The 15,321-nt window shown below is 53.1% G+C and overlaps 1 gene segment (V, D, J or C); it reads left to right on the plus strand.

Moving 5' to 3' along the window:
• Positions 1 to 1,496: 1,496 nt before the first annotated feature.
• LOC116795858 lies at positions 1,497 to 14,344 on the plus strand. The segment is given in 4 exon segments: positions 1,497 to 1,611; positions 1,741 to 1,790; positions 12,580 to 12,728; positions 14,247 to 14,344. Coding segments are annotated over 4 exon segments (297 nt in total).
• The last annotated feature ends 977 nt before the right edge of the window (positions 14,345 to 15,321 follow it).

Genomic DNA, 15,321 nt, shown 5'->3' on the forward strand with positions numbered 1-15,321 from the left:
GATCCTGATGCTCCGGGCACTCTGGGGATCCCGATGCTCCAGGCACTCTGGAGCCGGCATACTCAGGACAGGAAGGGTCATGGGGGAGGTAGAAATTCCCACAGGTGCAGCCATTCCTGGTCTGGGCTGGGGCTACACACTCAACATGGGGACTTATATCAAACTTTATTGCTAACAGAATAAAAAACTATGAAGCGACAATTTTAAGTAACTCTCCTCTAGTACAGCAATGTATTTCCACAGACCACCCCTCCCTCCCCCAATAAAGTCCAGGAGGAAGAAGAAGAATTTATTTCACTTTCAGGGCAGCACAGTCTCTTCTCTCATCTTTAAGGCAGCAGTTCCAATTCGTCGTAGCTGGGAAATATCTCTCTCTCTCTCTCTCTCCATCAAAGTGTAGGGGGTCTCTCTCTCACCCCCACTCAGACCCACGGTTCTAATCGAGGGGCTCACCCACGGGCTTCGAAGGAAACAAGCTCATTATCACCATGGTCGTCAGCCACAGGGTACAGGGAGTTAAAGCTCAAAGTCTTTATCTCCTGCTCCATGGAGATTTCCTTCCACGGGAGTTTCAGGGGGTCCCCTAAGCAGGATTCCACCCCTCCTTTCCCGGGTCAAGAGGGTTCTGGCAGTTTTGGACTCAGTTCTTATCCCAGAAATGTTTCCAACTGGCTTCTCATCTCTCTGCCCGTTCAGCTCTCTCTCGTAAGACGTCCCTTTGTCTCTTGATCTGACTCCATGTCATATTTGCTGCTTGCCAGGCAGCTCCTCTTGCTCTCTGGAATTCTCTAATCTTTGCTTCACAGTCTTTTGACCAGAACCCAGTCTCAACTCCGGCTGCAGCTCACTGTTCCGTGCTGCCTCTGCTGCTGTTTTTCCCCCTTCCACTCTGAGGAGGGAAGAAAACGCCACAGTCCAGGGACCTCCCCAATTTTCGGGGTTTCTCTCAACCACCAGGCTCATCGAGGGGTCAGGGCCGGCTGCAGTGCCACACCTGGCCCCCTGACCAGGACCAGGGGGAAGAGCCCCCAGTCTCCCTCTCTACCTCATGGCATCTCTCCAATTCCAGCTCCACAAACAAGCTTCTTTTCCGGCTTGTGCAATATGTCATTTACACAGAGGTGCATCAAGTTGTGATTGACTCAGCGCCAAAACACACCACCCCTGGAACTAGCTATTTTCCAGCTCCGAGGGAGGCTCTTTTAAACCACGACAGTCCCCCTCTGTCTCCAGTGTTCATCTCACCCTCACCCTTTGGCCTTTGATCCTGCAGGCACTCAGCCTCAGTTGGGAATGAGGGGTCTGTGGGGGTGAATTTTGGCTTGGAGCTGGGAGGTGTCTCGGCTATGTGCCCAGGGACAAGCCCTGCTGCACCTGTGGTGGTGGGGCTGTGCATGGAGCAGGGAGGGAGGTGACGAGAGAGGTGTGGGCAGGATCCGACCGTGAGCGCAGGGTCAGATTTTCATGGAGGGGCCGTGTCCTTGAGGGGTGGGGGCTTAAAAGGGAGTCAGGGTCCACGGCACAGCCCCATCATTGCAGGGACGTGGAGCTGGTGGGATCACACCATGGCCTGGGTCCCTCTCCTCCTCGTGGTGCTCGCCCACACCTCAGGTGCCATGGCCAGACTCACTGTGCCTGGATGGGGCCTTTGGGCACAGGGGTCCCATCCCTCTGCCCAGCAACTGCGCTCCTGGGACTTTGACTGACCCGTCTTCCCCTCTCTCTCTTCTCCATTTTCAGGTTCTCTGGTCCAGGCAGCACTGACTCAGCCGTCCTCATTGTCTCACAAGGTGGGAGAGACCGTCAATATCCTCTGTAAAGGGCGCAGTGGCAGCTATGACTGGTACCAGCAGAAGGTCCCTGGCAGTGCCCCTGTCACTGTGATCTATCTCAATGACAAGAGACCCTTGAACATCCCTTCACGATTCTCCGGATCCAAGTCCGGCTCCACGGCCACATTGACCATCACTGGGGTCCAACCCGAGGACGAGGCTGTCTATTTCTGTGGTGGCTACGACAGCAGCAGTAGTGCTGGTATATTTGGGACCGGGACCATGTTGACCGTCAAAGGTGAGTCGCCAATTTCTTGGTCTTTCCTCCCTCAGTGAGAAATTGTGACATTTTGTCGATTTTTGGTGATTTGGAGTTTTTTTCTCAGACTTGGGACTGGGCTAGAGTCTGTTGCCCGTTTGGGGACGGGCACAAAGTGCAGCGTTTTGGGCTGGGTCTTGTCCCTACAGACTCTGAGGATTCTGGCGCACGCCACGAAGAATTGGGGAGTATTTCCTGACATGACAGACCTTAAAATTTGCCCAGGAAATATGTCTGAGGTCTCAGGAAGAGGAAAACTTGCGTTTAGGTCTCAAAAAGAGGCAATTTTTGTCTTTGTTAAAGAAATTTGTCAGCCTAAAATCTAAGTCCTCAACTCTTAGTCCTGAGGACTAAGTCTGTCACCACCGGTGAGAGAAAGGGGCTCCTCTGTGGGGTCCTGTGGCCGAGGGTGCAGGGGCTGTGAAAGGACAACCATGAACAGCTCGTCCCTGGGTTCTTAAATAAAAAACTTCAAGGGTACCTTAAAGAGCCCATTGTCCAGGTAAGTCATGTCTAAAATGGGGATTAATGCGTTGAAAAGGCTGCTGGGAATGTTATTTGTCTGTCTTTGTCTGTAATTTTAAAAAGAATGTGATCAAAAATCCCAATTTGAACCAAATTACTGGGGACTAAGATCAAAAAAAAACGTTCTTTGATAATTTTTAAACAGAAAGTTTTTAATGGTGAAGTCATTCAGGTTTTTGAATAGAGATAAAAATAGAGAGAGATAGAAATAAAACGAGAGAGAGATAGAGACACTGTGCATTGGAGGAGGCAGTAGAACCACCTCAGAAAGATCAAACGTCTTTTCTCTATCTTTTTTTGTGTGATTTTTCTTGTGCTTTTTCTGAGGCAAGTCTGAAATTGTCTGAAAGCAGAATTGGGCAGAAAACAGAGTTGTTTGCCTATGAAATTTGATTTTTTTTTAAAGAAATGGCCTTGCAAAAGGAAAGAAATAGGTTTGTGGCAAATAACTAGAGATTCAGCTATGCATATTATGAATAAAAATATGTAATATATATTGCATATAGGAAAGGCATAAATGCATAAATGTTTGTTATATGCATTTTATAGATTCTACATCTATTCATATAATGATATGTACCACATATGTAAGTATATTATATACTTTATAGGTGTGATCTTTAATATGTATATTCTGTGTATTAGCTGTATATATCTGTAATATATACTATGTATATGCACACATATGTACAGATGGTGTATATAATACATATGTAGAAGTCCATATGGGATGTATGTATATGTGTACATGCATTACACACATATATATGCACAGATTTTACATATAAAGATTATATATATAAATTATAAATAAATAAATATCTGGATGGATTTCCCAAATCTAAGTACATTGAAATTATAAGTGGTAAGCTCTTGGCTGTGGGGGAAGCAGGGTTTGTGGGTAGTGCCAGCTGGGCAGGCAGAGGCTGTGGTGGGGAACGGGGCCCTCTCTGACCCCACACCTCTCTCTTCCCTTGCAGGCCAGCCCGATGTCGCTCCCACCATCCACCTCTTACCGCTATCCTCTGACGAGTTCAGGAAGAGGAACCCAGCCACCCTGGTGTGTGTGGTGCAGGGCTTCAACCCCAGACATGTGAAAATGGAATGGTGGGCTGATGACATCCTCCTCAAAAATAACGTGCAGACCAGTCAGCCCGTGCGGCAGAGTGACAAAAAGTACATAACCAGCAGCTACCTGTCACTGGATGCCAGTGAGTGGCAAAGTTACAACTCAGTCTCCTGCAAGGTCAAGCACGAGGCTGGCAGTGTGGAGAAGGCACTGAACAGATCCTAGTGCCTCTAAGCCCACTGGGACGTCCTCGCACCCACCGGCCCTTTGCTGGCTCCCTCCCTCCTCCCCACTTCTGGGGACAGTGGCTCCCCACAGCTGCACACCTCGCTCCCCACATCCCCCTGTCCCCTGCTCCTGTTCCCCCACTCTGAGTGTCAGACAAATAAAAACCGACACTGAACTAGTGCTGGCTCAGCATCCCTGTCTCTGTGTCCTTCCAACGCGCCCACTCCCCACACACGGGCTGGTGTCAGCCCAGTGCCACCAGTATGGAGGGTGGGATGGGAACACACACATGTGTACACACACACACTTATATTGGAGGGGGCTCTGTGCAGCTTCTGCTCAACCCTGGCGACCCCAATGAACCCCCCTGGCACAGCCAAGACCAGGGGATGAGCAACCTGGGGTACAGTCTGCTCTAAACCTCCATGCCATCATCAAGCACATGTCCCTGGCTGTGCCATCCTTGTCCCTTGACCACTGGCCTCTGGGTGCCTTGCAGGAACACGTGGCCCGAGGTGGGGGCATGGGGACATGTCCTTTTGCTGCCAGCCCTGGCTCTGCCCCCCTTTCCTTACTCACCCCTGCACTTCCCAGAATGGGGGTGCCAGTGTAGCCACCAGTCAAGCACATGCACCAGTCTGTCCCTTGCACCCTGTGCCACAGCAGTGTGGGCTCCTGCATGCCACGTGCCCTTTCTCCAGCCCAGCCCTGCGGAAGTTTCCCTGTGGCCCTGCAGCACATGGAGGGGCTGATGGCCATGCTTATGCTGAGAGTGCCAGTGCTCTGCTGCTGTCACCCCATCAGAGCAGGCAGGAGCCACCCCAGGGACAGGGGGTGGGAGTGCCCAGCCACACTGTGTACAGTTCTCACCAGCCTCTTGGGAAAGGGGCAATGGCCCCACCACATCCTCTTCCTCAAGCTGTGCCAGTGGGATGCCTCACCCCAACAGGTTTTGGGTTGGCACATGTCCCTGCAGGTGCCATCTGAGGACACAGAGTCATAGAACAATAAAATAGTTTGAGTTGGAAGGGACCTTAAAAAATCATCTGGTCCAACTCCCTGGAATGAGCAGGGACATCTTCAAACAGACCAGGTTGCTCAGGGCCCCTTCCAGCCTGACCTTGAATGTTTCCAGGGATGGGACATCCACAGCTTCCCTGGACAATCTCTGCCAGCACCTTACCACTCTCACAGGAATTTATCTGGCCTAAATCAACCCTTCTTTAATTAAGAAACATTACCCCTTGTCCTATTGCATCAGAGCCTGATAAAAAGTCTCTTCCCATCTTTCATATAAGCCCCCTTCAAGTACTGAAAGGCTGCTAAAAGCTCTTCCTGCAGCCTTCTCTCTCCAGGTTGAACAACTCCAACTCTCTCAGCCTTTCCTCAGAGCACAAGTGCTCCAGCACTCTTGAGATCTTTGCGGCCTCCTCTGGACAGGCCCAAACAGGTCCATGTCCTTTTGATGTTGGGGACTCCAGAGCTGGATGCAATACTCCAGGTAGGGTCTCACCAAAGCAATGTACAGGGACAGAATCCCCCTCCTCGACCTGCTGCCCACACTGCTTTTGGTGCAGCCCAGGGCATGGTTCACTTTCTGAGATGCAGGTGCACATGTCCAGTTTTCTGGACCCCAGATCCTTTCAGGTTGCAGTTGACTCCCTCATCCCCCAGCTTGTATTGATATTGGAGCATAGGAAGGATGTCTGGAGCCCGGCCATAGAGACTGAGGAGCAGCAAGGAGCAGAGGTCAGCCCCACTTGGGGCAGACCCCAAGCCCATCCCAGAGACTTAGACACTCACAACCCCCACATCTCCTCCCTGCATCCTGTTGGCAATCACCTGCCCTGGGCAGGCCAGGAGCCAGCCAACACCATCCCTGTGGGATGGGCACTCCCCACGCTGGGCTCTCTTGGGGCAGCAACAACAAACCTGCCAGGAAAGCAAACTGAAGAGGAACTTGGAGGGGAATTGAGTTTATTTCATCCGTCTCTTGCTCCCATGGACATACCAGCATAGGCAGTGATGGCCTAAACAAAACAGTGGTCCCGCTGTTGGCAAAAGGAGCCTCATGTCTCCCAGTGCTGCTGGGGATCTCCCAGCACTGACAACTTTGGGTTCCGGCATTTTCTAAGACTTGATTCAGATTCATAGAATCATGGAATCATTCAGATTGGAAAAGACCTCTAAGATCATCAAGTCCAACCATTAACCCAGTACCACCATGTTCATTGCTAAACCAAGTCCCCAAGTGCCACATCCACGCATTTGCACAGTCCTTCTTCCCTCCTGCTTTTTGGTAGGGAGCTGGCAGCAGGGCCTGACCCCTCCTGAGGTGCCAACAGACACCTCATGCCCCAAAACAATTTTACTGGCATAGTGTGGGATCACATGAGCTCTTGCAACCCTCACACCAAACCACTGCCCCCAGCCTTGAGGGCAAAGCTCTGCTCTGCTCCCCAAACACTCCCTCTCCATGGGACGACCTCTGGCCAGCCTTGTCACACAAAAATCAAATCTGGTTTGCTTTTTTTATTGCACATGACCGGATGATTTCCCCAGGCCAGGCAAGCCCCAGTGCCTTGTGCCAGGAGGAAGTGGTGTCTCTGTGGGGACGTGGCAGGAGCAGAGTGAGTGCACCTGGAGCTGATGAAACACCTTATCTGGAGAGACCTGGGCGACGTGGCACAGCCTGAGGGGACGGGTTCCCGCCTGTTCCCCTCTGCAGCTGCAGCCCCACAAACAGCCACGTTCCTGGAGGTAGCAGGGCTGAAACTCAAAAGCAAGAACAGGGGCCCAAAATAGCCCAGCCCAGGCTGGGGGGAGCGGGGCAGAGCCAGACCCGCTGGGGTGGCCCTGGGGGGACGGCACAGTCCTCTCGCTTTGGTCCTGCAGTTGGGCCAAGCTCCATGGCCTCTGCCCTGCCTGAGCTGGGGGTGCAGCCCTCAGGAACCTGCAGGGGCAGCTGATGGTTCCTGCACCCCATCCTGACATTCCCCCCGCTCACGTAGCCGCCCGCCCTGAGAGACTCGGGGAAAGGCTGTTCAGAGCCCAGGCTGTGCCACGCCAGCACTGCCCCCCCATTTCCCCCAAAGCCAGCCCCACCATGCAGCTGTGTGGCTGTGGGGCATCCCCTGGCTAAATTTATCCCTCCCCCACTACAGTCCCCAATCAGAAATTCAAAAGGGTGCCCAAAAAAGAGAAGTGAAACTGTCTCCAGTGGGTGCTGACGTGTGAAGACAAGCAAGCACCACGCCCTGAATTGGCTCAGCCTAAGATGGTGGCAGCTCTTGCCTCTGCCTTGCCAGGCTGTCACCTTGCAAGGCCATCACCTTGTGGGGCCATCAGTCCCTGAGGTGGGGAGAGAGGTCTTGGGCTGGCCTGATGCTGCCCAAAAAGGGCAAGGTGGGTGGTGGTGGTGGTGGTGGTGAACTAGCTGGATGGTGGACTCACTGGGGGCCACTGCCAAGGCTAGTGGGACTCTGTGCCATGGCAGGGTGTGTGTCCACAGGCTGGATGACCCCTGAAGGGTCCCTGGCAGGACCCCCAGTGGGGTCTTGCCTAACCGGGTGGTCCCTGCCCCAGTGTGGGATGTCCCAGCTGCTGCACATGCTCACACATATGTGCACACACACACACACACACACACACACACACCCTCCAGAGATCCCAGTGCATCCAGGCCCACTGGGCTGGGCACCACTGACCCCTCACCTGTGGGGTTTGGGGCCAGGGGAGACAATGACACTGCTCACATCGTACCCTTCTCACCCTGGGCCACCACCACAGGGGGACCAGCCTGAGGCTTCCTGCTGCTACCCTGCTGCCAGGTCACCCTGAATCCTCTCTCATTAACTGAATTAAATTAATTTTGTCCCTGCCTGCTACCAGGCAGCCCTTTCACTGGGCTCATCCCTCAGTCCAACCTTCTGAAGGGTACAGAGGCAGCCTGCAGGCTCACAAAATGTGGGGCAAGTTTCCTCAAGTCTGAGAAACAAAAGACAGGTTATAAATGAATAAAACACAGGTTATACATTAATAAAATACAAGATACAAAATACAAGTTATGAAAAAATACTATCAAGCACCCCTGGGCAACCCTGGGTCAAATACCCAGCTGCAGACAACCAGAGAGCCCAAGGCCAAGTTTTATCACCCTGCAATTGAAAGGGGATTAAATGAAATTAATAAATGTTTGAGGCTAGTGTGGTCAAAAACATGACCTGAGCATTCAAGCCCATTTGTGAAAACAAGAGCAACCATTTGCATAGCTGTGTCAAAACAGCAACTGACACCACATGCAGCTGGCAGGAAGACAACCTTGCTGGGGGTTATTTAAATGTGTATAAAACTCTGTAACAGCCTGGGGAGAGCCCAGTAAACAGCCCCAAAGATAAATGCCCAGGCTTCTAAACAGGTTGTAAACAAGATGAACTATCTCAAAAATAAACACCTTTCTTCTACTTCAAAATATTTATCATCTCAGGGTTATTGTAGTAATAAAATACAAGTTCCAGCAGAGCCTCAGCCTGGTCTGGGCACCCAGCAAACCCTTGTTTTCTCTCATATTTGGGGTAAAAAGCTGCTGATCCAACAGACAGGTGTGCTAATGGAGAAAGACTGATCGCAGGGCTGGTGCTGCCTGTCAGGAGAAAGGTGGTCCTTGAATTGCAGCCCTTATTAGAACTCCCAGGGTGGATTTTTTAGCTTAATGTTAAGAAATTTCTAGGTTGGGTGATGGTGGTGGTATGGTGACAGCAAGGCTGTGGCAGTGGTGGCTGAGGAGTGTGACAGGGGCAGCCGCTGTGGTCCTCACCAGGCCATTAGGAGAGAGCATAAGGGTTTGACTCACCCAGTAAGGGAGGATTTTAAGCCAAATTTGCCTTCTCCCCCCTCCACATCCGGGGTGGGCAGTACCTGCTTTTGCAGGCAGGGTGGGGGGGATCAGAGGGGAATGTGGGGTGCACCCTGAGGCTGGACCTTGCACCCTACAGATGTGGTGCTTAGGAACACAATATAGTGGTGGAGCTGGCAGTGTTAGTTGAAGGCTGGACCCCACAATCTTCGAGGGCTTTTCTCACCATAACAATTCTATCATTCTAGCCTGGCCAGTGACACCCTCTCTGGCAGCTCCTCACCCTTCACACACACCACCAGAGCCACAGCCCTTTCCCCTTCCTCTGCAGCCACTGCAGGGAAGAAGAACACTGGGTTTAAGCATTTCTGCCATGCTTTGGGCACTTCTGGCCAGGCACCCTGGGCTGGCAGTGGATGGGGAGGGGGTGCTGATGTGCATCGTGGCCCCCCAGCTGAACTGGCAGCTGTTCTGACCACAGCCCCACAGCGCGGGAACAGGCTGTGCTAAAATTACAGCCCGCCAAAACCAAGAGCCTGCTTTGGCCAAACACCAGCTGGGAGCCAGGAATAGCCCTGGCCTCTCCACGCTCCACTGCCTTGGCATAAACTTTCCAGCACGTGGCACCCTGAGCACCGCTGCCTGGGCCGTGCCGCTGGCAGGGCAGGAGCGGGAAAAAGCCATTTTTCAGCCCCATTTCAGCAAGGGCTGTGTTTCCATGTTCTTTTCCCAGACGGCCAGGGAAGCCCAGCATTCCCAACAGAGGCACAAAACTCCCCAGATTTGGGGTCCCAGCAGGGCTGCCCAGTATGTGCTGAGACTTTGTCTCAGTCTCTGCTGCCAGACCCTGCCTGGTGCCACTGCAGTCCTCTGCTGGGGACACCATGGCTGGCCAGGATAGGTCCCCCAGGGAATATGGACCTTGTGCTGGGATGTCTGTTCCCAGGGCTCCTGCCCAACATTTTGGGCCTCTAATGCCTGTAGAGAGCCACAGCCTGGGCCCTCCATGGTCCCCCTTGGCTGGCAACTGGACCCACCATTTGGGTGCCCCTCACACCCTGGCCTGGTACTGGAGTGCACTGGGGGTCTGCAGCCATGTGGGGCTCACTGTGGCCAACTGGGCCCCTTCTTTCAGCAGCTGGGGCTGGGACCAACCCTGGGCTGGACCCAGGAAGGTTCATGGGGCAGCTGCCCTGTGTCCTGTGGGTGCAAGGGGCTGGGACTGGGCCGAGCAGTGGGGAATAGTGGGACATGGACAGACACGAGGGCAAGGACAGCATGGAGGACACAGGGGAACCTGGGGGGACAGGGCCACAGGGGGACATGATGGGACATGGGGGAAACAGAGGGTACAGTGGAGGGGATGGGAAGGCACGGGGAGTGTGGGAACATTGAGAACAGAGGCATGAGTACAGAGGCACAGTGGTATGGGGACATGGGGGACAGAGGTATGAGGCCATGGGGGCCAGTGGCACAGGGGACATGGGGGCCAGGGGCATGGAGACACAAGGAATAGTGGTACAAGGACACAAGGGACAGTAGCAGGGGAATGTGGGGCACAGGGGCATGAGGTGACATGAGACATGGAGACAGTGACACGAGGACATGAGGACATGGGGGACAGGGGTATGAGGACATGAGGGAACAGAGGCACAAAGACACAAGGGGACAGTGGCACAAGAACATGGGGGCCCAAGGAAAAGGTGTACAAGGACGCAGGTGACAGTGGCGGGGGCAGGGACACAGGACACAGGACAAGGGACACAGGACACAGGACAAGGGACACAGGACACAGGTACACAGGACACAGGGACACAAGGACACTGGACACAGGACACGGGTATAGGGACACAGGACACAGGACACAGGTACAGGGACACAGGGACACAGGACACGGACACAAGGACACAGGACACAAGGACACACCTGTGTCAGTGGCGGGGACGCGGCCGGGAGCCGAGCGCCCCCTGGCGGCTGCCGCGGCGCTCCAGGCGCTTCCCCGTGCGCGTTCTCGCGGCGCCCCCGCGTGTCCTGCATGTCCCGTGTGTTACTTGTGTTCCGTGTGTTCTTTGTGTCCCTTGTGTCCCGTGTGTTCCTTGTGTTCCATGTGTTCTTTGTGTCCCGTGCGTCCCACGTGTCCCATATGTCCTGCATGTCCCGTGTGTTCCGAGTGTGCCACAGCTACCCCTGGGGCTGGGGGCTGGAGCCCTGCACTGGCAGTGGTTCCCTCCAGGCAATAAAGTATATGAGAACACATAAACATAAGGGGTGTTAATAGCAGGAGGTATAAACTAACTGAGAAGATTACCAAGGATGTCTTCTTTCCAGGAACATCACCCCTTCATTTGTGCTGATGGATATCCAGGCTTCCATGGCTGTGACTTATGTATATCAACTAATTGAGGATGATGTGAAAGTAGAAAGAATTGAGTTCAAGAAGTACTGAATCACGTTCAAAGCTCCTTGATGACTTCTCACTGCCTTTCAGCCCTTCCCTTCCCCGTTCAGTCTCAGGAGCAGCAGGCCATGATGTGGTGCTGCACTGAGCTGGGCTGTAAAGCAGCTGTGACACTTTACTGCTGGTGAGCTGTTGGTCTTGGTTCTCAAGCAGAACTTGAAGCAGAAGACACAGCTGATGAAGACAAAGAAACCTGTGAGGAAAATCCTGTGTCTAAGGAGGAGCTGCTGTGTTCCTGGCCTACAGAGAGTCAGAGAGGGTGGTGGTAGCAGGGAACAGTGAGGGTCACATTTCCATGGAAGTGGCTGTGCTGGCTGCGTAGGTACTTAAGAGGATGTTGGGGTCCACAGCACAGCCCCATCAGTGTGAGGATGTGGAGCTGGTGGAATCACCTGGGCCTTTTTCCTTGTGGTGGTCACCCACATCTCAGGTGCCATGGCCAGACCTGCTGTGCCCCGATGGGGCCTTTGGGCACAGGGGTCCCGTCCATCTGCTCTGGGCAGTCTGTGCTCCTGAGGCACTGACTGATCCTTGTCTTCTCTCCCTCTTCACAGTCCGTGGTCCAGGCAGCATTGCTGAATCAGCTCTTTGCGGTTTCAGCCAACCTGGAGACACTGTCAAGGTCACCTGCTCTGGGATTAGCTGGCCTTACACTGCCTGGTACCAGCAGAAGGTCCCTGGCAGTGCCCCTGTCACTGTGATCTATACGAATAGCAACAGACCCTCGGACATCCCTTCATGATTCTCCGGATCCAAGTCCGGCTCCACGGCCACATTGACCATCACTGGGGTCCAAGCCGAGGACGAGGCTGTCTATTTCTGTGGTAGCCGGGACGACAGCAGTGATGCTGGCATAGTGACACAGAGAGGCGTGGAAATGAGGTACAGAGAAGCTAAAAACAGAGGTTTTCTTTCCTTCTCGAGACCAAGCAGAGTTGTGGATGTGTGACTGGGCAGGTTTTTGTCTCCTCTGCATGACCATGGCTGTGAATATCCTCCCATTTTTTTTCCAAAGCTCTGGTGGTGACTTTGTGTCTGTGGACCATCGTCCTGGTCCCTACAAAATTCACAGTGTGGCTTTGTCTCCTACTTCAGTGTGTCTTGCTACTGAGGACCATGTCTCCTGCTGCTGCCCTGTGCTTGCATGTATCAGGCTGAACTCTGCTCCCCAAATGTGCCTCTGACAATATATGTGTCTGTTCTTCTCTGTTCCATTCCCTGTAACGTTTTCTTGGCAGGTCTTTGCTCCTGTGGCACCGGCTGAACCCCCTTTTCTCTCCTTTCTCCTCTCCCTCTCTAGGTTACGTGGTCCAGACGGCATCGCTGAGTCAGCCGTCTTTGGTGCCATCCAAGGTGGAAGAAACCGTCAAGATCACCTGCTCTGGTAACAGCTATGACTTTGGCTGGTTTCAGCAGAAGGTCCCTGGCAGTGCCCCTGTCACTGTGATCTACTACAATGACAAGAGACCCTCGGACATCCCTTCGCGATTCTCCGGATCCACATCTGGCAACACAAACACATTGACCATCACTGGGGTCCAAGCCGAGGACGAGGCTGTCTATTTCTGTGGTGGCAGAGACAGCAGCAGTACTGCTGGTATATTGCCAAAGAAATATTGTCAAGTGAGGTACAGAGGAATTAAAAATGGAGTTTTTCTGCCCTTCTCATGGCCAAGCAGAGCTGTGGATGTGAGATCTGGTGCAGATTTTTGTCTCCTCTGCATGACCATGGCTATGTATGTCTCCACTTTTGTGTCCTAGAGCACTGGTGGTGACTTTGTGTCTGTGGACCGTTGTTCTGGTCCTTACAAAACTCACGATGTGTGTCTTTTTCCCCCACCCCACTGCCTCTTATTACTGATGACCATATTGTCCTGCTGCTGCCTCTGTGGTGGGATACACTGGGCTGAGCTCTGCTCCTCAAATGTGCCAGTGGCCTTGTCCTTGTCTGCCCTCCTCCCACTATTGCATTCACTATAACCTTCTCTGGGCAGGTCTGTACTCCTGTGGCACTGGCTGAGCCTCTCTTTTCTTTCCTCTCCTTTTCCAGGTTCCCTGGTCCAGGCAGCACCACTGAGTCAGCCATCTTCATTGTCAGCCAAGGTGGGAGAAACCATCAAGATCACCTGCTCTGGAAGCAGCAACAGCTATGGCTGGTACCAGCAGAAGGTCCCTGGCAGTGCCCCTGTCACTGTGATCTGGTACAACAACAACAGACCCTCGGACATCCCTTCGCGATTCTCCGGATCCACATCCGGCTCCACGAACACATTAACCATCACTGGGGTCCAAGCCGAGGATGAGGCTGTCTATTTCTGTGGTGGCACAGACAGCAGCAGTGGCTACTATGGTGTGTGTTGACAATGAGTAGCAGGAAGTGAGACAGAACCCAAAATCAGAGGAAAGATTTTAGCCCCTCTCCCTTCTGTCTGGCTGTGGGGCTGAGGCAGGTTTCTGTCACCTCTGCACAGCCGTGGTGAGAAATATCCTCTCCTTGGTGTCCCAGCAAACAGGAGTGGCTTTCCAGCTGGGGACACCATTGTCCTGGCTCCTACAAAACTCATGGTGTAGCTGTGTCCCCCCCCTCCACTGTGTCTTGCTACTGATAACCAATTCCTCTTGCTGCTGGCAGAACTGTCTCTGTGCTGAGATGTGTTGGGCTGGGCTCTGCTCCCCAAATGTGCCTGGCACCATGTCCATGTGTGTTCTCTTCAAGACTGTGGCATTCCTTGTAACCTTGTCCAGGCAGTTCTGTGCTCCTGGGAAACTGTGTGACCTCCCCTTTCCTCCCCTCTCTCCTCTCCCTTTCCACATTCCCTGGTCCAGGCAGCATCACTGACTCAGCCGTCCTTGTTGTCAGTCAATGTGGGAGACACTGTGAGGATCACCTGCTCAGGGAGCAGCAACAGCAACTACTATGGCTGGTTCCAGCAGAAGGTCCCTGGCAGTGCCCCTGTCACTGTGATCTGGGATAACAGCAACAGACCCTCAGACGTCCCTTCGCGATTCTCCGGATCCACATCCGGCTCCACGGCCACATTGACCATCACTGGGGTCCAAGCCGAGGACTAGGCTGTCTATTTCTGTGGTGGCTCTGACAGCAGCAGTGGCAGCACCTATGGTGTGTTGACAGTGAGTAGCAGGAAGTGAGGCAGAACCCAAAATCAGAGGAAAGCTTTTGACCCTTCTCCCTCCTGTCTGGATGTGGGGCTGAGGCACAGCCATGGCGGGGAATAACCTCTCCTTGGTGTCCCAGAGAACAGGGGTGACTTTCTGGCTGGGGTCACCATTGTCCTGGTCCCTACAAAACTCATGGTGTTGCTTTGTCCCTCACTTGTCTGTTCTCTGACTATGGCATTCTCTGTAACCTTGTCCTGGAAGTTCTGTGCTCCTGGGACACTGGGTGACCCACCTTTGCTCCTGTCTTTTCTCTCCCTATCTGATTCCTTGGTCCAGCATCACTGAGTCAGCTGTCCTCGGTGTCAGCCAACCTGGGAGACACTGTGAAGATCACCTGCTCTGGTGGTAGCCATGGCTCCTATGCCTGGTTCCAGCAGAAGGTCCCTGGCAGTACCCTTGTCACTGTGATCTATACTAATAGCATCAGACATCCCTTCACAATTCTCTGGATCCTTGTCTGGCTCCACAGGCACACTGACCATCACTGGGGTCCAAGCCGAGGACGAGGCTGTCTATTTCTGTGGTAGCTGGGACAGCAGCATTCCTGCTGGTATAGAGACAAAGAAAGATTTTGGAGGTTAGGTACAGGAGAATTAAAAATAGAGTTTTTCTGTCTTTTCCATGGCCAAGCAGAGTTGTGGATGTGGGACTGGTGCAGGCTTTTGTCTCTTCTTCGTGAGCATTGATATGAATGTTCCTCCTTTTGTGTCCTAGAGCATTGGCAATGACTTTGTATCTATGTCCTGGTCCCTACTAAAATGATGGTGTAAAAGATGTCTCTTGCCAGTGACAAGCATGTCCTCTTCCTGCTACCAGAGCTGCCTCTGTGCTGGGATGCATTGGGCTGGCCTCTGCTCCCCAAATTTCTTTGGTGTTGCCCCAGGCTGGACAAGAGTGGGAGGATGCCTTGGGCAG

Source organism: Chiroxiphia lanceolata, chromosome 18 (assembly GCF_009829145.1).
Source record: "Chiroxiphia lanceolata isolate bChiLan1 chromosome 18, bChiLan1.pri, whole genome shotgun sequence".
NCBI classification, from domain to species: Eukaryota; Metazoa; Chordata; class Aves; order Passeriformes; family Pipridae; genus Chiroxiphia; species Chiroxiphia lanceolata.